Source organism: Callospermophilus lateralis, chromosome 4, assembly GCF_048772815.1.
Source record: "Callospermophilus lateralis isolate mCalLat2 chromosome 4, mCalLat2.hap1, whole genome shotgun sequence".
Taxonomy (NCBI): Eukaryota; Metazoa; Chordata; class Mammalia; order Rodentia; family Sciuridae; genus Callospermophilus; species Callospermophilus lateralis.
Genome location: NC_135308.1, coordinates 27,372,390 through 27,397,029, shown reverse-complemented (window position 1 = coordinate 27,397,029; position 24,640 = coordinate 27,372,390). Strand labels below are relative to the sequence as shown.

The 24,640-nt window shown below is 34.5% G+C and overlaps 1 protein-coding gene across 2 annotated transcripts in view; it reads left to right on the top strand.

Moving 5' to 3' along the window:
- Window positions 1–24,640, top strand: part of Gpm6a (glycoprotein M6A) — a 311,940-nt gene that overhangs the window by 148,564 nt on the left and 138,736 nt on the right. The window contains exon 2 of one of the 2 annotated variants that reach the window (XM_076852374.1): window positions 18,633–18,691. The exons of the other annotated variant lie outside the window; for it this stretch is intronic. Coding sequence (XP_076708489.1) covers window positions 18,655–18,691 — 37 coding nt within the window. The 5' untranslated portion in view covers window positions 18,633–18,654. The remainder of the gene's footprint in view (window positions 1–18,632; window positions 18,692–24,640) is intronic. 2 annotated transcript variants of the gene reach the window in all.

Sequence of the window (24,640 nt, the reverse complement as noted above, 5' to 3'; positions counted from 1 at the left end):
TTATATACTCCTTGTCATTATAAAGATGTTTCCCTTTACTGTCAGATAATTTATCTAAAAGGATAAAATAACTGTCTTATTTACTTGGGGTTGAGGCTTAAATCTCAAATACTGATAAAAGGTTAAGATTAAAAAAAAATCTCAGGGTCACTTGATCTAAGAATAATAGTTTCTTATTTACTTGTTTTTTAATTAATTGCTGAGACAGAGATTAGATAGCTTGGATTTATGGGGAAATAGAGGGAAGAGAGAAGGAGTGGGGCAATCAGAGGAAAAACCAACGGGGCTGTAATCTAGACATGGGAGTACTAGTAAAGGTATTTTCAGTGTTGAGAAATCAAGTAGAATTAAGGTGGTGAAATGGCTCTGATAAAGTTCGAAAGTGAATGGAACTTGGATTATAGGGGACTTTCTAGTGGGTGGAGAGGGAGGGAAGAAGCTGTCAACTAATCTAAGAAACACAGAATTTGTTTTGCAAAACAGAGACATGTGTTATTTGCCTGCCGTTGGGTCCATCAAAGGTATGTTGGATTTCATGTTGAGGAATTTGTCTTTGATTCAATGGGCATTGGTCTGTTCAAAATAAATTACTCTCTATGGTCAGCCATAAAGTAATATAGACATTGGAACTGTGAATCTAGTGTTTTAGGCTTTTGTTTTTAAAAAATGTGTCAAAGGAATTAACATTGCCATGAACACAGCACAGCCATATAGAGACACTTTAGCTTTGGCTAATAATCTTTAGACTTAACCTATTAGCTACACAATCTTGATGGAATCACTTAAATTCTTTGTGCCTCACTTGTAATAAATTAAAAATGGGAATGATAATTGTATCTACCTAACAGAGTTGTGAAAATTAGTTGTAATGATATATGTCATAATTTTAGAACAGTTTCTGTCATATAGAAAGGGCTGATATAAGCATTAACTGCTATCATCATCATCATCATGATCATTATTTTTATTTAAACTATAGGCTATGGAGTTATAACACATAAAGGTATGAACAGTATGTGTGTAACAAATGTGAGATAATAAACATGCCTAAATCTAACACTGAGCCCTCAGATCAGACTGGTGTAAAATACAACCTCACTAACGTTTAATGCTCAATAAAAATAAAAGGTTTTCATTGTTGTGGCTAACTCATGGGTGATAAATTCACTTGGACAGCTCAATTGTGTCAATGCCCAAGTGTAAATCTTTCTTGGTCCTCCTGTCTCTACCTGTTCCTCCCTCCTGCCAACCCCCTCTGTGTTCCTGGCCCTCCTCTCCCTTCCTCCAGCCAATGACAAGTTATCCAGAAGCCTCTGGAAACGGACATCTACTTCATGAAGGGGCAAGCACATACCTGGACACTGGGCTTAGTTAGGTATCCTTTGCCCAGATCATGATAATGACCAGAAGTTAATCATTATATTTAATATGAAGACTAATAAGTTCTAAGTAAAAGTGATGTAAGGGATCATTTCAGTAAGTTTAAGTCTACCTTGTTTGAGGTGGATTTAGATTTAGTTTCTTAGCAACTTTCCATATTCTCCAAGAATAGTGACTTTATACTCTTTCATTCATTTTAATATTTTATTTATCTTTTTCTATTTTACTTTCCCCAGCATGGAGTAGAGTAATATTTTTCACCATACTTTGTTGTAAAATTAATCTATTAAGTAATCTTTCAACTTGAAAACTTCCCCCTTTAATATAATGCTTTATTACTCAAATACATCAAATTCATTTTCCATTTATTTTAGACGTATAAAAAGTTTAACATTCTTTACAAGTTTAAAAATTGGAAAGAGCTTTTAATGCTGATATTAAACAGAAAACACTGTTTTACATTCATTCTACTTATATAGACCACACATTGCACAATTAAAAGATAAAATTTAATGTACCAATGGTCCCTGACTTAGGATGTTTTCATTTATGACTTTTTTGAATAAATTATGGTGTAAAGGTGTACACATTCAGGAGAAACCATAGTTTGAAATTGTGTGTGTGTGTGTGTGTGTGTGTGTGTGTGTGTGTGTGTGTCGGGGGGTGGGGGGTGGTTCAAACCCAGGAGAACTTAACCACTGAGCCACAACCCCAGCCCTTTTTATTTTTTATTTTGAGACAGGGTCTCACTAAGTTGCTTAAGGCCTTGCTGAGTTGTTGAGGTTGGCTTTGAATTTGCAATCCTCCTGCCTCAGCCTCTGGCATTACAGGCATGAGCCATCAGTGCCCAGCTTTTGAATTTTAAATTTTGATCTTTACCCAGGCTAATAATATGTGGTAAGATATTCTCATGATGATGGGCAGCAACAGTGGGTTGCCGATCTGTCAGTCTTGTGATCAGGAAGGGAAATGATGATATGCTACCTCATACTGTGTTGCTAAGCTGTGATGTTCAATAGGATCAGTGCATCAACAGCATTTTTAGATTACTGTGCTTTCAGCTTACAGTGAGTTCCTTTGGATATTATCTCACTGTAAGTCAAGGAGTATCTGTGATTGAAATTTACCTTACAAATACTGACTATTCATGAACACTTTAAAGTACTTTCTTAAAACTCCTAATTCATTTTGATAATTCATAGGGTCTGTGAGTTCTGCCATTCTTTTTGTAATTACTGTATTTGTTATTGCTTTTAGCTTAGTAAATTTCAAAGACTCATTGACAAATTTGGGATTTGGAAATGTAACTGGGTCAAAAAAAAGTACAAATTTTTGGTAGCAAATAAGCTCATTTTGTTAACTCTAATTTAAAAATTTCTTATCATAGGAGATTATAGAGCTTTTATAATTGAAAAACTCTCTTTAAAATTTACTTTGTTCACAAATAGCACAACCTTTCTGCAAAGAATAACAATTGTCTTGAAACAACACAGTGAGATTTTTGTCTGCCTAGTTTTTTCTGCTTCAGTAACAATTAAAATGAAGTTTTAAAATGAGGTCACAGAAGCTCCCAAGTTCAAACACATGACCTGTCCAAATTATGCCCTCTTATTAAGTCTTGAGCAAAATTTACCATATGAGAACCTCAGGTACTCTCAGATATTTCAATGTGGTTTATTTGCAGGCTGTAAATACCATGCTTTCTCTTCTACAGTAACAAGACATTTCTACTTTGTGATCAAATTTGTCTGGGGAGACCTATGACATACCTGAGCCTAAAACTGACACAAGGAATTACTAAAGCAGATCATTCTACCAATCTATCAAATCAAATATACTTAAGAAATTGATATATACTGTTTTAGAGAGAAAAAGATCCTATTTATAGATACAAAAACAGATTACTTTATGATTCAAGAAAATATACCGTTGATTTAAGACCTAACATTTTGTGACCTGAGGTCTTTTAAGAAAAAGGTCTTTTCCTAAACAGCTTGTGGGAGAGTAAATTATTTGAACTGACACCAGAGTGAAGGACAGATAAAGGAGACGGATAATTTACCCAGTGTCAACCATGTCTGTGCCAAGATTTGTGCTGAATGCACTCATTCTCACTAAACCTCTGTTTAATGTGAGATGTTTTTCTTCTTTTATAACTGAGAAACAGGATCATAAAGAGGTCATGGAGGATGCACAGGATTGGCAAAGCTGTCATTTGAACTCTGCTGGGTCCAAGTTCCTTTCAGCAGCTCATGCTAGCCCAAGAGCACCTTAGAAAATGGCCAAAAGCCTTCTATGTGAGAAAAAAATAATCCATCCATTTGTTCCCTAAACTTACTGAATAAATGACTACATTGTTTGTTTCCTTTTTACCCTAATTCACAGAGGTAGTTTAGTGTGATCATTAAGAGTTTGGACTTAAAAAGCAAACTGCATTGCTTCTAATCCCAGCTCTGCCATTTAGTGGCTGTTATATGGGGCAAGTTAGCTTGTACTTTCTGTCCCAGTTCCATATGGGTAAAATGGGGACAATAATACTGTGTTCCTTATGGAGTATTTGAAAGATGAGTGAATGAAAGTATGAACAAAAATGATAAAAAACTGTGGCTGGCATAAAATAAGCCCTGATTGTTTTGGGTTATTGCTCTGAATTGGGTGGCATGGGCTAACGAGCAGCCATCGGCATTTTCTAGCGGTCCTATAGTTGATGACGTTCTTTATACACACGATCCACTTCTTCCGGTTTAATAATGGTTATAATTACACTGTATTCATATACCATGTTATGTTTTTTCAAAGACATTTTTCATCTTTGGTCATCTGGAAAATTTGCTTTTCTGAAGCCCCTGCATCTGTGAAATGGCTCTAATTGATACCTACCTCATGAGAATACTGGAGTGATAAGATGGGATAGTGTCTAAAAAACAGCACAGTATTTAGCATTTGGTACATCACTTTGGGAAGTCAGCAGGGCAAGTATTAATAAATTCTATTTTATCTGAGGAAATGGAGAAAGATCATTTTTGCCTAAAGTTATACAGTGAGTTAAAAGTGCATCTTAATACATAGCATGTCATCCTGTTAATCCATGAAGAAGACTCGTTATGGGGCTTGGGATGTGGCTCAACTGGTAGCGCACTCGCCTGGCATGTGTGAGGTACTGGGTTCGATCCTCAGCACTACATAAAAATAAAATAAAGATACTGTGTCCACCTAAAACTAAAAAATAAACATTAAAATAAGACTAGTTATTACCACCCACCTTTACCACCCAGTATTGTGTACTGTCCTTGGTTTTATGTATGTCAATATTTACCTCCTTTAGTACATGTAAAATAAAAAGTAAACAAAATGTTTAAACTACTACATTGACAACTTAGAAATGCTGACTGGCCATCTGACAGATACATTCCAAAAGTAAGTGTGTTATAAAGGAATGTGGCTGCTTTGGAGTCACACAGACTTGTGTCCCAGGTATATGGGACTCACTCTATTATGGGATTCACTTGCACACTTGCTTGTGCACACACAAAGAGGGAGAATGAGGAATGAATTTCTGCATTAAGTAGTATTTTATGGTCTTCTAAGCCTCAGGATACAGGTTGGTGGCAAATGGTTTTTGAAATTGAATGCAGTAAACCATGCTTTTTGTTTTTCTATTAAGTAAAACTTTGAGGATCTTTTCAACATGACTTAGGAATGTTCAACTTGCAAAAGTTAGATTGTACAACATATCAAAACAATTACAGAATATCACATATGAACTGAAAACACAAATGACCACTTCTGATGGCTCACATCATTCATTGTCTTGCTTTTCTTCCCACAAATATTTTATAAATAGTCTTATAATAAAATTCTATTGATGGCAATTTCATGTAGAGGTTTTTAGATATACTTTATGTCTACGGGTAACATTAAAGGGCCTCAAGTCCCCACCCACTCTTTGCATAATCTTGATTTATTTTTGGTATTATACCTACCAGAACCCCAAATTGTTAGAGTCTGTAAACAAGTCTGGATGGCGCCTGGCAAAATACCAGAGGGAGTGGTTTGTGAAGTAACTCCAGCAAGCCATTAAGTGTGGATATTCCTTATTGGTTGACTGCTGTATCTAGTTTATGCTAATTTAAATAAGCTGTGTAAAATGTATAAATACCTCTGTTGTTCTACATTAAACAGCTCCCACTCCTGCTGTATCAATCTACACAAGTTGTTCGTCACCCCTCGACTAGTTTGCTGCAGCTGGACTGTGGCACCAAATTGTCTTTTATTATTTATTTATGACCCTGTATGTCCCAATTTTAGTGAATAAATGTCATGAGAGCAGACATATGAGTGCTGGTATATATTTTCTATGACTTGCCACAGAACTTAGATTTGTATCTAGACAATGATAGGCACTCACATATAGCTGAGGAATTAATGAATGAAAGAGCACTCTTCTGCAGAATTCTTTTAGTGATCTTGCATTTTCTTTTTTCATGAATGATTATGGGTTCTATTTGATACTTTGACTCTCATGAAATATACTTTTGATGTTAGAATTTCTATAGCCCAAAGTAATCTCGTACACTTACATATGAAACCTTACTTATACAATTCTAACCTTCATCCTTTCTCTAAGAAAATTATTTTTTAAATTTAAAAGGCAAAAAGAGATACCTAAAAGGTACTTAGAAATTTGTATTGGTATCATGTTCACTTAGTGACAAGTGTTAAGAATGTTAAATTAAGGTAACTTTTTTTTTCTTGGAGCTATATATTTAACCCAGGGGTACTTAATTTTTAAGGTTTGTCCTCAGCCTTTTTTATTTTAAGACAGGATCTCACTAAGTTGTTTAGGGCCTTGCTAAGTTGCTAAGGTTGGCCTTGAACTTGTGATCCTTCTGTCTCAGCCTCCTGAGCCACTTAAGAATTTATTTGCATCACTAATTTGCAGAAAATTAAATTCAATTCCTTGTTTACATTTTGTTTACCAAGTCATTTAATGTACTGGAAACAAAAAGGTTTTGAGAAGATTTTGTATTCAAATTTTGCTTCTTCATAGTCAAGGAGCTTGAAAGATCATTTTTTTTTTTTAAATCTCATGTTTACCACCTAGGGAATAGAAATAACACTCATGGGTTTATAATTAATCAATAAGAAAAAATATATGCCTAGCACTGGAATATGGATGCCACAGATATTTGTTAATTGTTATTGCATAAAAAGGGCTAAACACAGAAAGCTGGTCATTTCACAGTAAGTCTATCCTCAGTCTGGCTTCTTGAACTGTGAGAGAGAAACAAGGACAGCTCATGGTTTGCTGCTCTCAGTGACAGGCTGGGGAAATGAATAGCATTCATACTGAAATATTAAAAATGAAAAAATGTATGAAACCTGGCACATACAAACTGTAGACAAATGCTATTGAAATTCAAGCTGTGGAATGGAGGGAGGAATAAATCACATCGGTCTCAATATCTGCAATATTAAATGCTAAAATCAGCTTTGCATTTTATCTAGGACAACTGCAATGGGATATTTATTGGTGACTTGAGCCTACTGCTGGAAAACCAGAAAGGATTGTTGTAGGTTGACGGATTTCAGGACTGTTGTATGACCATGGTGAAGTCAAGTGGTGCTCTTCAGGGTTGATTTGAAACTACCAATGTGCGCATGAAGGAAAAAAAAAAAACTTTAAGGATGTAAATTATTATGTAAATTAGTTGTGCTGTTTGAAGTATTGAGTCTTTTGCTCTTCCTGGAGCTATAGTCTGTGCAAATATCTATCCAAATAAACTGTTGCATCAATTTTTTGTTGCTATGACCCAAATACTTGACAAGAACAACTTAGAGGAGGAAAAGTTTATTTGGGGCTCATCGTTTCAAAGGTCTTAGTGATGGTTAACCCTCTCCATTGCCCTGGGTCCAAAGTAAAGCAGAACATCATGGTGGAAGGGTGTGGCAGAGGGAAACTGCTCAATTCCTGATAACCAGGAAGCACAGGGGTGGGGCGTGGGGGTGACAAGAGATAGAACTCAAGTCCATGCCCCAGTGACCTTCTTCCCTAGCCATGCCCCACCTGCCTCCAGGTATCACCCAGAAGTCTGTTCATATTATCAACCTGAACGGATTATTGCACTGATTCACTTCTGAACATTGCTGCATTGCCTAACACATGGGCTTTTGGGTATATATCAGATTCAAACCATAACAGCTATATTTCATTGCCAATAAAACTTGCTTGAGAAAATGTAGAAAATGTTTTCTAAATGTTTCTAGCACAGTCAGCTCTTGGGCCTGCTTTCCCTACTTGGTTATTAGATCACAATCAGAATCTTCTGGCTCAAAACTAACATGGCTCCCAAATGTCCTCAGATATTATATAGTTTGCACATGATTTATCTCCCTAAAATCCAGGCACTGGAAGCATGGTCCTCAATTTAATGGTATTAAAAGGTGGTGGGAATTTTAAGAGAGAGGTGGGGCCTAGTGAAAAGTAATTAAATCAATGAGCTACCACTCTTAGAAGGGATTAATTGGGTTAAGTGTCACAGGACTGTATTAGTTAAAAACAAAACAAATTTTTAGAAATTTTTAAAAAGTAAGATTATTCATGCATTTGGTCTGTTTGCAATGTTTGTAGCTACTACTGTGGCCCCCATCAATGGGATGCCATCTTCCTTGAAGATCTCACTAGATATTGCCTCCAGAGCTTAGATTTTCCAGCCTTCAAAGCTGAGAGTCAAAATAAGCTTTATTTCTTTATAAAGTTCCAACCTTAGGTATTTTGTTATAGCAACAGAAAACAGACTAAGACAGGCATCTAATTCACACACACACACACACACACACACACACACACAAATGGAAAACTGCATAAAATCACACATTCCTTTCAGAAGAAAGAAAGGAGAAGTCCATTGCTCTCTGGTTCCTCAGTCATTAATTCAGCTGTGTTACTAGAAAGCAATTTGAAGAATGAGAAAAATTATCAGTCTATCAGTACTCTTTTTGGAGACAAGAATTTTTAGGTTACCTAGGATGATCTCTGGAAATGTAAGAATATATTTATTTATTTATTTTTAATCCACAAGAGGACTTGCAATCTAATGTATAAGCAGAAAGGCTAAAATGCTTATGGTAAAGCTGAGAAGACTTGAATTTTATTTTTCCTCATCAGTTCTCTTTGCACCATGTAGAGCAATCAGCTTTTTCAGAGAATATCTTTCACCATCTGCATCTTCAGCAAGAGCCAAGGAAAGAGATTTAAAATCACTACTTGAAAACTCAGAACTTATGACAAGCTACTATCTTTTCACAGCATGTGTCTGCCCACTTCCTTTCTTGGGCTCTCTCTCCCTCTTTCTTTCTCTGGCTCTCTCTTCCTCTCACTTATTTATACAAGCCTGTTATTTGTAAAATGCAATCTGGTATATAAGGTTAGTCTTACCTGAGATTTCTAAATTGTTGAACTTTGACTCAAGTGAATGAAACAAAACCCAAAGCCATTTATTCTTCAAGTAGGTTGTATCCTATGTTCCATTGTTGTAAACAATACTGACTCCCCCACAAAATGGAGAAATTCTTGCATGAAGTGTCTTATAAGTCTGTTATTGAAGTACTGAATACCTTATTTTTTGTGTGATGTAAGTTTAACATTAGAGTGACCAAAATTCAAATTTGAATCTCTTTACTCACTGGCTGTGTAGCCTTAAGAAGCTGCTTAACTTTTGAAAGCTTCAAGTTTTCTCACACGAAAGAATGCTGTCCTCAGACATGTTGCAAATGTTAGAAATCACAAAAAAAGCTAGCTCCATACCTAGAACTTTGTGGGTACAAAAGTAGTTATAAGCAAGTTAATATAATTAGTTTTATAAACTGATAATTATAATATTATAGTAAGCCATTTAAATAGTATGGAAAGCATGCAAAGAACAAAAACCTCAAATCCCACTTTTTGGAGATAATCATTAACATCTTCAAATATATGTCTGGAGTTGTTCTATGCATATATTTATGAGTATTCTAAAATGCAAGAGTATGTTCATCATACTATTTTGTTTTATACTTCTATTATTTATCATAAATAACTTTCCATTGTTAACAAGAATGATTTACATGATTATTAAGTGCTATATACTATTTCTGATTTTGAACATTTAAAAAAATATTTTTAGTTTTAGATGGACACAATATTTTTATTTTATTTATTCACATATGTGAGGCAAGTGCTCTACCATTGAGCTACAACCCCAGTTCTGTTTTTGAACATTTTTATAACTGATTTTCTTCTAAAGTGGACAATTAAATAAGAAGAGTTGTCAAGCATGGTGGTGCATGCTTATTATTTCAGTGACTTAGGAGACTAAAGCAGGAGGTTCTAAATGTTGAGGCCAACTTTGGCAATTTAGGGATAACCTGTTTCAGAATTTTACAAAAGTTAAAAAAAGAAGAAAAAATGTAGCTCACTGGTAGAGTGCCCTGGATTCAGTTCTCAGCCACACACATACACATACACACACATACCATGACTGGGCACAGTGCAGGGTGCCTGTAGTCACAGATACTTGGGAGGCTGAGACAGTAAGATTACTTGAACTCAGGAGTTTGAGACACGCCTGGACAATATATCCAGAGCCCATTTCAAGGCAACAACATACATTATTTATGTTTAGACAAACTGGATGAAAAAGGAGAATATTTTCAATTAAAAATCTTTCAAAATATTAAAAACAAAATTAAACTAATTATCTACCACAACCAAATTGAGTTTATAGCAAGAATGCAAACATTTTAACATCAGAAAACCTACAAATGTAATTGTCTAACGTGTTAATGGAGATAATATATACAATCATCTTTATATAGAAATAATTTGCAACACGCTTAAGATAAGTGGCTCTCTGCAATATGGAATAGAACTTATTTAAACAGATAAAATACATACATATATCAAAACCTACTACAAACATCACACAATGGTAAAACCATCAAAGAATTCCTTTTAAAAGTACTGTTCAATTAAACATCACATTTGTGATCCCAGATTGTGCAGTAAGATAAATAAAATAAACAAAAGTATATGGATTGGAAAGACAGAATTTTCTTTTTAAATTTAAAGAAACACAAGTCACCAAGGAAAAGTTGGTTATAAGAACTCCATTTAGTATCTTACCTTGAAGAGAGTGAAATGCAAACCACACTATAAAAAGATATCAGTAATACATTTATGTGCTGAAGAATTAGTCTTCAGAACTTAACAACATCTGTAGAATAGAACCAAAAGCAAACAACATTGAGAACTTGAGCAGAGCATGTGAATAAGCACTTTTCACAAGAGAAAAACCCAAGGCCAGTAAGCCTGAAAGTGCTCTCAATTTTTGAATACGGAAGGAAATCTCTATTAAAGCAGATATATAATTTTCATTTGAATTTAAATATTTTTGGCAAACTTTATATAAATTTTCAAATATCATTGAAGATATAGACCAGAGTACTTACAGACAGTTCATATGGAAGTTTAAAATTGGCACAAGGGTTTTGAAGAGTTTCTCATATATTTTCATATCTCATATTATTGAATATGTACCTAACATCATTTCCCACTCAACAATCCCACACCAGGATATGTATGTATGTGTGTGTGTGTGTGTGTATACATATATATATATATATATATATATATATATATATATATATATATGTGTGTGTGTGTGTGTGTGTGTGTGTATGTGTGTTTGAGTACACATGTATGGATGTACTATATATATACTTCTTTTACATATATGCACAAGGAGACATGTATAAGAGTATTTATGGTAAATTTTTTAGTATTTTCAAAATTAGCATAGCAAATGTTTATTAACAGAATAGATCCACATATATCATCAAAAATTTGAGAAAAAGTTGTGGAAAAATAAATATACAAGTTTAGTATCCTTTGTGTGAAATGATCAAGATTGGACCTTCAGATGTTAGAATATTTGCAAACATTTAATGAGTTATCTGGGGAATGTGATTCAAGTCTGAATCCTAAATTTACTTAGGTTTCATATGCACCTTATCCACATAGCCTAAAGATGACTTTATATAATAGTTTTAGTGCTCTTGATTTTGGACTTGACCTATTACCTGAGGTCTGCTGTAGAATTTTTAACTTGTGGCACCAAGTTGTTAAAAATTTCACATTTTGGAGCATTTTCAGATTTGAGATTTTAAGATTGGGCATATTTAACCTGTAATAAAATACCATCCAAATACAATCAAAGCTTGAAAAACAATACAAAATAAAGTGTGCATATGAGTGTGTGTGTGTGTGTGTGTGTGTGTGTGTGTATAATTTTGAAGAAAACACACGGAAATAAGGATAACCCAAATTCTCCTAGCAGTTCAGAAAGCTGGGGCAGGAGGATCTCGAGTTCAAAGCCAGGCTCAGCAAGAGCAAAGTGCTAAGCTTCTCAGTGAGACCCTGTCTTTATATAAAATACAAAATAGGGCCAGGGATGTGTCCCTGAGTTCAACCCCCAGTTCCTCCCCCAAAATACCTCAAATTCTTAGTGATTAGCAGGAGGCAAGATTCGGGGAGATGAAAAGGAGAGGAATGCAATTAAAGAAAGCATACAATTACTTTTTATTGTATTTTGTGCACTATTTGGTAGGTATGCAGGTGTTTATTATTGAGGTTTTATATTGCATCTGAAAAGTTAATTTTAGTTTAAGATAAAAGAAAATAAGAAAAGAACTATTCATAATGTTTTAGCTGCTAAATTGTTTCATTGAGTAGGGTTTTAAGGTAAAAAATTATCTATTAAAATCTGGATTTTTACAGAAATACTTGGATAGTAACTGTGTTTTTAACTAGTTCTACCAAAACATATTCCAAATCCCAAATAACTTTCTCTATTTCCACTCCCTATAGTGATTTTAATCTGAAACCAACTTTCTTTGTTGAGTTATTGATGTTTAAAATTAGGATATTTAACTTAAATTGTACGATCTTTAAATATGAGAATCATTTCTTCAGCTGTTGTGTACCTTATAGCAACTGGCAGTAGATTACACATACTGGTTTGTTGTTGCGGTTGTTTGATGAATACAAATATTTATGTTGAAATAGGACTTGATGACAGGGAAGTCAGCCCATACTAAATGCCCTTGGTTTGGTAGACTGGGGAAGTTCAAAGAATGGACTTTGGAGTTAGAATACCTCAGTTTGAATCCTAGCCTCATTTGTACAAATATTTATACTTTCTGCTTCTATTTCCTCATCTATAAAATTTTCTCATATTCTGTAGTCATTCATTGAATGAATACAAACAAGTTGAGTGAGTTATATAGTTTACTTTTCGATGAGTCAAATTTAGCATTTTTGAGACCCTAAAGAAGTATCTTGGGCCATTCTTTATTAGGTCTATTTGATTTAATGTTTGAATTTTGAGCAAAAGACAAGCTATTGCTGCTTACCCATTGCATCTTGGAAGCCTAGTTTTTACTTATGATGGTTTCTGCAATGTTTTCTAGAAAACATGATTACCCAAGAAAAACTTTGTTTTCTACCATTTTGGAGAGAGACATATTAGAAACTAGTTAGAAGTTTTAATATTTGCATCAACTCTTAGCTTGTATGAAGATATGAACACTTATAACTGGTTCCTTCTTCCTACTTTAAAAGGGCAACTTTGGTCTATGGAGAGTCATCCTTGAATTTTTGTGTCTCTCCTTTATTTTATCTGTGCTTATGACAATAAGGCTCCCCATTTAATGGGAAACAGGACAAATATTTTCATTGTTCCCTTTTTGTTTCACTGTTTGCTCTTTGAAATACAATTTTGTCATTCTATCATCAACTTTTGAGGCATGGCATTTCTTATATATGAACATAACATACTCTCCTGGAATTGCTGTAAGTTACGTTCATACTTCAAAATGTTTTGTGGAAGCTGCTAAACATAAGATAAGGTATATTTTAAGCCACTGAATTCATTCATTCATTTATTTATCTATCATTCATTCATTCATGCATGCATTCAACAAATATTTTTTTGAAAGCTCATTGTTTCCTTGGGTTGTGGGAGGTAGAAGGATAGATCTAATGGGGCTTACAGGCTGGAGGCTATGTAGAAGAAATATGCAGAATGAAAACTTTGGAATATCACACTGTAATGACATTGCTCTGTGTACCAAAGGAGGCCTATTCTGTGGGATAGGGAAGTTTCACCTGAGGATAATGTCCCAGCTGAGATCTAAGGAATAAATCAATATGGTGACTTGAGGCTAAAGGGAAAAGTGCTTTAGGCAGAAGGAACAAATTGAAACTTTTGAGAAATTAGTAAGGGAAGAAGAACAATGGGGGTTGGAAGAAGATGGGTTTCCTCCATGTCATATCCCATCTTTCTGTCCATTCTAGGTGGTTGAATGTCATCTTAAGAACACCAGGAAATAAGTGACCAAGTGTAAACAGGCTATGACATTGTTGTGGCAGGATGCCTGGCTAACTGTGAAAATATGGTACTAACAGTTTGGAGAGAAAAGGTATTGGTATGAAATGCTTGAGGGACCAAGGATAAAATAAGCACAGGATGCTATAGAGGACCAGGGTAATTTCTTGGAACTAAACACTAATGGTTTTCCCTTGGTCTCCCCTTTAGACTCCAGCTTTGTAGGACTCATGCTAAATCTGAGGAGGGTCTTTCTCTTTCTTTAGTAACTCCAGGAAATTTTAGGACCACAATTTGAATTAGAATTGGATTTTTCTTTATAGACTACTAAAAACATTGGGGAGAAGATGCCTAATAAACAGTAAGAGAGGGCTTACCCCCTGTCACCAGGCGTTAGTCATTACATGTAGTCAGAAGAATATCTCCTATGGGCCTTTGTGTGTTCAGTTTTAGCAGTTGAGGATAACTTTCCTTTCTCACCTACGCTCTACCAGATTCTTTCCTGGCTATTTTTATCTCTCTTAGGTGAAAGGTCTTCTGCTTTGATCAAGTCAGATCAAACTATACCTTGTAGAAGATGAGAGAACTTTCAAAACTATTCAAAACTAAATATTAGGTTAGATATTCCTGTTTTAGTTTCCTGCAACATCTTATGCTTGCGTGACACTTATTAGATAGCACTTGTTATTTAGCATTATGAGTTTGGAACTGTATTGTGATGCTAGGTTCTAAGCATAATTAGATCAGAGATTTGTCTCTTTTTACCTACTTAAGTTCCTTTTTATGTAGGAATGCTTAATAAACATTTTTTTTTCAATTAAGAATGAAAGGAAGGCTGTAGGCTGTGGTGCACCCCTGTAATCCCCGCATCTCTGGAGGCTGAGGCAGGAGGATCACAGGTTGGAAATCAGCCTTAGCAATTTAGTGAGGCCCTAAGCAACCTATCTAGACTCTATCTCAAAATAAAAGATAAAAAGAAAAGGGCTGGGGATGTGGATCAGTGGTTAAGTGCCTCTAGTTCAATCTCAGTACCAAAAAAAAAAAAGGAGGAGGTTACAAAATGACAAGTATAGCAAGACTTGTGAATGCCATGACCATTCTGTGAATTGACTGTTTTGAATAATTACATAACTCTGAAGAGTGTCATTTTAATTTTATGTGTATATTTTACATTTTACATATATATGTAAAATATACTTTCTACCCTTGGTAGTGCTTTTTTTTTTTTTTTTTTTTTTAATTATGGAAGTCAATTTTTGACCCTAGAGTGTAAAGCAGCAGTGTGGCCTTTTCCTTTGTCAAAATGTGGGAAAAACCAACCAAGACGTTTTATTCTTGAGATGATACTGCATCTGTCTCTGTCTCTGTCTCTCCCCTTTCTCTCTCAGCAAAAACACAGTTTCTAAGCAGTGTTTATATCTGTTAGTTCTGTACACTATACTTGATTCACATAATCATGTTTCCCACATGTCCGCTTTGTTCTCTGACTCAGAAACCATGAACATTTTTTTTTCTTATGTTTTACAGTTGATGCTGCACTTGGAATGACCAAGTTCTTGTTTAATCTGTAACTCTGTTTACTTGACTATGTTTTGAATTTTGAATCACAAAGATAACTGCCCTATGTAATAGAAGAAGAACTAGATATTTTCTCAGTTCACATAGTATGTTTATCCACAAGATAAGATGGTCCATTAAAGAAAGAGTTCTCTCTAACTTAAATAAGAAAAGTGAGAGGGACTTAAATGACAAATATGTCTTGTAGCTTACACATAAAAAATGATACATATTATAAATATTGCTTAGATGATATTTGAAAGGGAAATCTCACTTGACATCTGTGATCACAGCTTTTTAACTACCTAGTAAACTTATAATCATGCATTTTGAATACATGACTAAGAGTAGAATGCAGCAAGTGTAATGTGTATAATGAAAAGAATATTAGTTGAGGCACCATGGCCTTCTCGACTTGTTGTGGGTAATGGAGATACAGAGGAATCATCTTTGCCAGCAATTAAGGTTCATAACAGTGTATGTGGAATTCATAGTTAATGGACCCTAAGATCAGTCATTTTTCTTTTTCTAGTTCATTTCACATACTTGGATATTCTAAATATTTTTACTTCAAATGAGAACAGATCTTTAGAAAATAATCCTAAAGTCAACAAGCATTCAACCACAACACTTCAACTGCTGTCCTTCAGGAGAAGGGACAATGGAGAGCTACTGTGTAGTAGTTACAGTATCTCAGTTTAGAAAGATAAGAAAGTTCTGGAAATGGATGGTAGAGGTGACTGTAGAACAATGTGAATGTACTTATTACCACAAAACTATAGACTTAAATAATTAAAACAATAAATTTTTACATATATTTTACCACAATAAGACAAAAGATGAATCTTGGCTTACCAGCAGTTGAGTTTTGCTAGAAAGTTATATGTGCCTGTGTTTTTCTTCATCTGTTTGGCAGGAGTCCATCAGACTGAAGTGAAGGTGGATCTTTGTATATTTACCAAGTTGATATAAGTGTCTGTTGTCTATTTTTAGAAACAATTGTTGAATGGGAAAAAAAAGTCTCTTCTAGTGGAAAAAGTTGATGATTACAGGAATGTATTGTTTTGTTGCATTTTCTGGAAGAAAAAAAAATACTTTCCCCTCATCTTATCCAGGAATTAATTTTAATTTTTTCTTTTCTCTATAGTTTCCCTTTCTTTTGCTTTACTTATACAGTGAAAAAGAAAGCAAAGAACTGAGGATGATTTTTGAACACTGAAGGCACTCATAGTCATTTACTAGCCCTATCCCTTGGTGTCCTTAAATGTCAATTTTCCCCTAATATATAATTTGGGAAACAATGCTTTCCCCATTTGCCTTACAAATGGGAGAGTGCATGTGAATATATTTTATAGATTATAAAGTACTATAAACATTTCAGGAAATGTTATTATTTTCATGGGTAGTACTATTAATAATTTGTTTCACTAATGATTTCTGTGATATAATGTGAATAAAGAATATAAATGAAAAGTGATGCTCCTTCTGTTTTGACTGTATGCCAGGTTATGTCAGCCTAGGGATGAATTGAAGCAGAGAGACTGCTATGATTGGGCTCTTTTGATTTCCCTTATGGTTTCTCTCTCAATCTGTTTCCTAAGCAAGCAATTCTCTCAAAAGCACTTGAATATATACAACACACACACATATACATATATATTCAGAGAGAGGTTTTGAGTTATTGGAATAAATTAGAATCATCATTATCTTTGGGTTAAATTCATTTAAAAAAAAGCAATAGCAAGTGATAATAGAAACAGGACAACTGAATATTCATTTATGATCAAATGGAATGCACAATTGTCTTTCCTCTAAATACTTGCTTTTGAAATGATTTAGAGGGTGGTGTGCAACATGTTAATGACATACTTTACAGAATGTATGTGAACTATTTGCTATTATGCAAGAAACTTATGCTGTGGCTAATGAGGATGTGAATTATTATTTTTCACAATTGTAGTTGTGTATGTGTATGTTTGTCGTGTGTGTGTGTGTGTGTGTGTGTGTGTGTGTGTGTTTGAGCCTTTCCTGTATGCTTGCTTATTTGAGACAGGAATGCGAAAGTCTTCCTTCCTTTATACCCTAGTAAAGGTTTGTGTTGCCTTGAAAGAGACACTGTTTATTTTCTTGTATACCTCTTGTGAAGTATTGAAACTCTGATTGTGTCTTGTCACTCAATAGGTTGAAGTACAAATGCTAATTTATTGCCAGACTGCAGCATTGTGATTTGCATTCCAAATCAGACTGCAGATTTCCATTATAAATTGCTACCCTGTTTTTCCTTATCTAGAATTCCTTCCTTCTTTTTATCACCCTACTCATTCCTCAATAAGGACCCTTTAAAAATTCTCTTTCAAGAGAGTCCCATTTGAAATCAGCAGTTTAGTAGGATAAAATCATAACAATAAATTACAAAGACATCAATAGATTCCTTTTTCCCCCAGTGGTTTTCCTCCTTTCATGTAAGAGTCCTATAGCACTAAGTAAGATACTTGCTTAAAACATGTATCTCTCAGGCTTAAAGGTTTATACTTAGTCCTTTGAAAACCTTGCTTCTGTTTCTTTTCAAATGTGAAAGATGTGAGTTTACAGGTCCTCTCTTAATAATAACCTTTTAGAAATAAACCCTGAGATAGTATAATTGCATCCCTTCTTGGCACCTTTAAATCAAATTAACTAGATACTTAGAGAGGAGAGGGAACAGGAAAACACATTTTTGCAACGCATCTGACTGGGTGAGAAGCAACTGCTGCAGCATAAAGAACCGACGGGAATCTGGGCTTTCCCACTCTGGTAGCAAAGGGGGGTGGATTATGGGTTGGTGGTCTGCTTCATGTTAGGAGGACACCCCTCCATCTGTTCACAGCTCAGCCTGTTTCCAATTTAAAGCCCAGATTTCAATACAAACCTCAATTTCTTTTCCCCATTTTAAATGCAAAGCAAGGCTTATGAATCATAGTGTCTTTGCTCCTGGAATTCAGACCACATTTCCCCCCAAAATTCTCAGGCTGTTTGTTTGAATACCTGCTTACTGTGGTACACAATGGGCAGCTTTGAGAAGAAAAATTGATAATCTTCACGGAAGAGTAATTTGAATGAAATTACACTTGACAGCCAGTCTCCAAGCAAACAAGAGGAGCGAGGGAGCCTTAGCTAAGCTCTAAGGACTTGCCCAAGCCACTGCTGTTGGAGCTTCCCAGGGAAAAAAAAAAAAAAAGTCACCAGTTTTTTCAACATCTAATTGAGCTTTTGATTAATTCCGTGTACCAGATTCTACTGAAGAAAGGTAGCCATGGAAGAGAATATGGAAGAGGGACAGACACAAAAAGGTACTGTGCTAAAAAGGGTTTATTTGTAACTAAGTAATTATTTTGCAGTTTCCTTGTTTGCTTTAGACACTTGCCAGTAAGGCTAATGAATGTTTCTCTCTTGGAAGGCGTTTTTTTCCCCTCTCCTTTAGTCTGATCCTCACTTGCAGTAATGTCTGGCATGAATGTTGTCATTATTCGCAAGTCTTTCAGATATAAGTATCCAAATGCAGAATCAAGCATTAGTGATAAGAGCATTGCGGCATTGTTGTGAACTGTTCCTTAGACCAGTCTTTGTTAAACTTCATTTATTTTGTGTTTTCACGGTTGTCGAGCTCCGTCAAGAGATTCATGGTGTGAGCCACAAACACAATATTTGGAGCAAGTTGCAGTTGAATCTGATGATGTAACCATTATCGATACCTTTGCATGGCCATCTGATAGAACAAAGACCAAGATCATTTATTATATTTTGGCTGGTGCCCCTTTTTAAACAATCTCTTTTCTTTTTCTTTGTATGAATGCAGTATGGTTTTAATATAGATGGGGGAAAGTTCATGGATTTTTCAGAGCATATATGTAATGACGTTTAGGTTTTCTTTTCTATATGTTTGACCGTAATCAACTTCTGGGTTATAAATTTTAAGAAAATTTTCTGATGCATCTAAAAAGCTTGCATAGGTCTGTCTGGCTATATCACTTAACAGGAAATTGCCATTTTTATAGGTTAATACTTGGCCAATATTGGCAATTCAAATGACTCAAATGCCTCTATTTTTTATGTGTCAGTGATAGCTTCAGAGAGAACTGGCTTTCATCCCAACATAGGCAGCGTTTTTCTCTCCTATTTGCTCTCAGGCTTATGTAATGTTACAGAAAATGCTCTTGTTTTCTTAGGATTGAAACAGTAACACAGGTAATGCTACATACAGGTAATAATTAAGAGTAGCATTAAAAAAGATTTAGCTGTCAATAAAGTTGATTTTAAAAGTATATAAATGCATTTTTAAACTGCATTTTATATATAAAATAGGTGGTTTGGAAGTATAGCGTGGATTTTCCTATTTTGAGATATTGAGATATGCTGCATCTTGTCACTTAACACACACACACATTGAGATATATGTGATGTACACACATATGTAATCCGAGAATTGATAATAAGTGCATAAAGGATTTATAAAACAATAGAGAAAATAATAAAATAATAGATAAGCTGATCTCCAAGTTTTAGTCTTTACTATCCTTATTAGTGATACTCTGTAATAGAAATGCAATAACCTATGTAAATGTAATATGATCTATTTTTTTAATTGAAAACTTCAACTACCTTTATTATATGCACTAGTAACCTAGGTGCTCATTGGTGATTTTAAATGGCAAATTTTCTTGCTAATTTCTGTCCTTACAAAGACTCTCAATAGACTATGTCATTTTATGAATAATATATCTTAGTTTAATTTATTTTCTAGCACATTATGTTACTGCTTTTTGGCCATTCAGTTTGTATAAGGAAAGATAAGCTGATTACTTCACATGGAGAAAAGATATTCATTACATGAAATAAAACCTTGAGTTAAATCATGGATTGTGGTAACAGGTTGGATGTGTCTGAGCAAGCCTGGGTAGATGCAGGAACAAGAAAAATGATGTAATTAGTTATGATGTTGTTTTCTCAGGTAACACGGAAAAACCTTGCTCTCACGGGGGTGGGGCAGTAGTCTAAGAGGGGGACGTGCCTCTTATGGTGGGTTTCTCATCATTAAGGTGTGTATAGAAAATCAGGATCAGTGGTGGAAAACAATTTCAAATCAGAAGAACTGTAATGGTCTGTAAGCACATAGACATATATAAGTGAAATAACTATGATCCCACTTATTTTTCTTGTAAAAGAAGGTTTAGTCCCCTTCATTCCTAATCTGTCTGCATTATGCCCATAATGCCTTTTCTATGTAAATATGTTGTTAGAAAGTTACATTTGAATATAAAATGATCTCTCTACATGTGTGGGGTAAGGGGAAGGATTTGAAAATGTGATGTGAAAAGGATTTAAGTTGGAGGAACTACTATCTTGACAAGCAGACAAAATCATCAGAAATTTTCAAGGGTCTGGGCAGACAGTTATGATCCATCTCCTATAAAGGGCAGCACTGTGTTTTCACCCTGTTTTTCTTGATCTACATGGAAATTTCACTAAGAATTCAGATACCAAGAGTTCTCCTCCATTTGGAAGATGCTTTCCTGCCCCTTCTTAGGTTTTAATGTTTTTTTTTTTAATAGTATATAACAATGTTATTTCTTGATCAGTTTGTTTAAGGAAAGATAAAGTGAATTTTTTTTATTATTATTTTTTATTGATTCTTCAAAACATTACAAAGCTCTTGACATATCATATTTCATACATTAGATTCAAGTGAATATTTTAAACAGCAAATGATATTCATTACATTTAATAAAACCTTGAGTTAAATGGTCGATTGGGGTAGTAGGTTGGATGTGTCTGAGCAAGTCTTAGAAGATTCTGGAACAAGAAAAATGATGTAATTAGTTATATATATATATTTTTTTTCTCTCAAGTAACTGAAAATCCTTCTGTCATAGGGGCAAGAAGCAGCTATTCTTTCCTGTTTTAACTCAGAAGGGCTTAGAATTATGTCAGTGTTCACCCATATCACCTTCCAAATTCAACTGGACTGTAAAAAGGAAGTCAGTGGTTTTATTATTTAAAGAAGTGTACATGGTTGAAACTTAGAGATGTAAAATGAGCCAACATAAAATATATATTTTATATATATAAAATCCCCCCCCCACACACACACACTTAGTCTGTAAAAGGCAATTCGGAGCAGTCCTATTTTCATCTTGATTTAACTCTATGTGTTCAGCCCAGGAGGGAGGATGATTTAAAAGTTTGGGTGATTTCAATCTGCTTCTCTGTTCAATCAGCTCATGTTTTGATGTGAAACTGAAATGAGGTCATTAATCTGTTGCTTCATCCATTTCTGCAGCCCTTGTCAAAGGTGAGTATTTCATTGTGGTGATGAAATTCTAGTGTTTTAAAAATCATGTAGTTCTTGTAAAGCATGCCCTGTAAATGAAAACCAATTACTGTTGCTTGTATTAAACCAAAGCAATAGTGTTCTAGTGCTAAAAAAAAAAAAAAAAAAAAAAAGGAACCATAAAAATAGACTGTTTTTAACTTGATCCACAGGTATGGTCATAATAAACCTATCATCATTGTCATCAAAAGTCAAGATATAGGTAGCCAAGCCATGAAAACAATGGCTCCAATTAGTGTAGCAAGGTTAACCAAAGTTCATGAAAAGATTTTTTTTAGGAAGATTTAAAAGATATACTAATCCCTCTTAATCAGTTTGCTTTCTGAAGTTTCAGTTACCCTTAGTCAAATGTAGTCTGAAAATATTCTAGAAATAAACAATTTACCGGTTTTAAATTTCATGCTGTTCTGAGTAAAGTGATGAAATCTCATGCCATCCTGGGTCATCCTACATGATATGTGATTCTCCCTTTGTCCAATGTATCCAAGCTGTATATGCTACCCACCCATTAGTCTCTTAGTAGCTATCTTGATTAGAAAATCAAATATCAACTAAGAACTGTTGATTTTCACAGTTATCCCAGTTCTTGTGTTCAAGTAACCCATATTTTACTTAATAATGGTTCCAAAGCACAAGAGTAGTAATGTTAACAATTCATATATGCCAAAGATAATCTGCCAATGCTTCCTTTAATAAAAAAGGTAAAAGTTATGAATACAATTAATAAAGAAAAAAAGTCTTATGTTGAGATTGTTAAGAAAGAAGCTTTCGTATTTGAAATCATTAAGAAGGATAAAATAAATTCATGCTAGTTTTACTGTCACAGCTCAAAGCACAAAAGCTATAGCTATAGCATGTGATAAGTTCTTCACCCCCACTTTATCTCATTACATCAAGTCATCATGAAAAGGAGAAGGGTAAGTATAAAAATAAGATATTTTGGGGGGGAGGGAGGAAGGGGGAGGGGGCATATTTGCATAATTTTTATTGTTATGATATATTATCATAATTGTTCTACTTTATTAGAATTTTTGTTAATCTCTTACCCTACCTAATTTATTAATTTAACTCCATTAAGATGTAAACATATAAGAAAACTATAGTGCATATAACGTTCAATACTATACATGGTTTAAAGCATCCACTATGGATCTCAGAACATTTTTCCTGCAGATAAAGAGGACTGCTGTTTACATTTATGACTCATAACCATGAGATTATGTCTGAAACATTTTGACAAATCCTATGGGGAAAGATGTGAATTTAGGAATTTTGAATGCATGTTTAGGTAGCCAAATGGGCAACCATTTATTTTTAGATAAGTTCAAGGAATGCATTACATATAAGAGGGGATTTTCAGAGGAAGTCTGATGAATCAATGAGTGGAGGCATTGAGGAGCACAAAAGGCAACAGCCTCAGTATTATTTACTAGGTATGATAATCCAGCAGCCTACACCTAAGCTGTCAACTTCTCAAGCTGAACCAAAGTCAGCCATGGACTTCTCCAACTCTGATGCCTGGATACTAACTCTTCAATAGCATAAGCTTTTGGTGACCTTCAAGGAATGGCTCACTAGTAGAAGCAGAACATCAGGCTCAGTGTGTACAGAGACCAGTTTCATCAATTCACCTTCATCACTTGGCTGTTTACTGTCATCATGTAGTCATGTATATTACTATAAAGGAGTCTTATATACATGAAAGCATATAAGTCATACATAGGTTGACTGAAAGTCTTTTAAAGTTTTTTGACTAGGATTATTTTTGCCTTGAAAAATTACTCTAGAACCATATTTTTCCTTAAGCAGACATATTCTCTGAAGAAGAGATTCCATTAAAATAGTGAAGCAACTTTGGCTGTATCATACTAGCATACTTTGGTCAACCTAAATTGCCCAGTGATTTTAGTAGCAGATACTCCCAAAGGAATTAACTTAAATTAACACATTGACTCTTCACAATAACCTTAAGTGGTATTAACATTGAGGGAACTAAAAGTCAAATAGGTTAATTAACTAGAAAAGAGTCACACACTAGAGGAGTAAGTCGTAGAGCTGGGTTCAATATAGTAATTCTAAGTCTAGAATCTGTGCATTCCACCCTGTGCTAGGATCAGCAATGACCTGCTCAGCACACCCCTTTCTAAGCAATTCTGCTGTAATCACATACTTCTACTCTATGAGTCAGCCATGTTCTATCATCAGCCATGTCCTATCCACATTCTTTACTACCAACTCTGGATTTTGGCAGGATGTGAAGTATTCCTGAGAGCAATCCATCCTAAGTACACCAACCATTTACTACCTATGAATCCATTTTAGTCCACAAAGATGAGCTAGGTCAATTTAATTCCTCTCTGGAGAACTGGGAAAAGATAATTCTTGATATGTTTCTATTTCTCCAAATGTATTTATAAAAAATAATATTCATCTACCACGTAATCTGAGCCCATCTCTATTCATTATAATCAGAAAATCTCTAAATAAAAGAAATGCCCAGATGATTTTGGGAATCTTATGTAAAAGGGGCTTACTGTTAAGACATTTGCAGGGTTAAACCTGGTGAGCGAACTAAATGTATACCAATTTGTACTTAATTTAAACTGAGCACTACTTTTTAGCACTTCTTTGATTATTCTGAATTGTTTCCCTCTTTTGTTTTTACAATTTGAATAACAAATTCACCTTAGACCATTGCCTACTAGTAAATATTGGTAATAGAGTACTTTGAGACTATTGCAAAGAAATTTATGACCCAGAATCGATCAAAGTATCTGCTTTGTTAACAGACTTAGAATTTTTAATGCATGTCTTAAAACCTGTGAACTGGTGGTAAGGAAAATAACAAAGGCAACATCAGTACCCTTTGAGCAATGACTGAAATGTAAGAATTAATTAGCATGATTTTGCT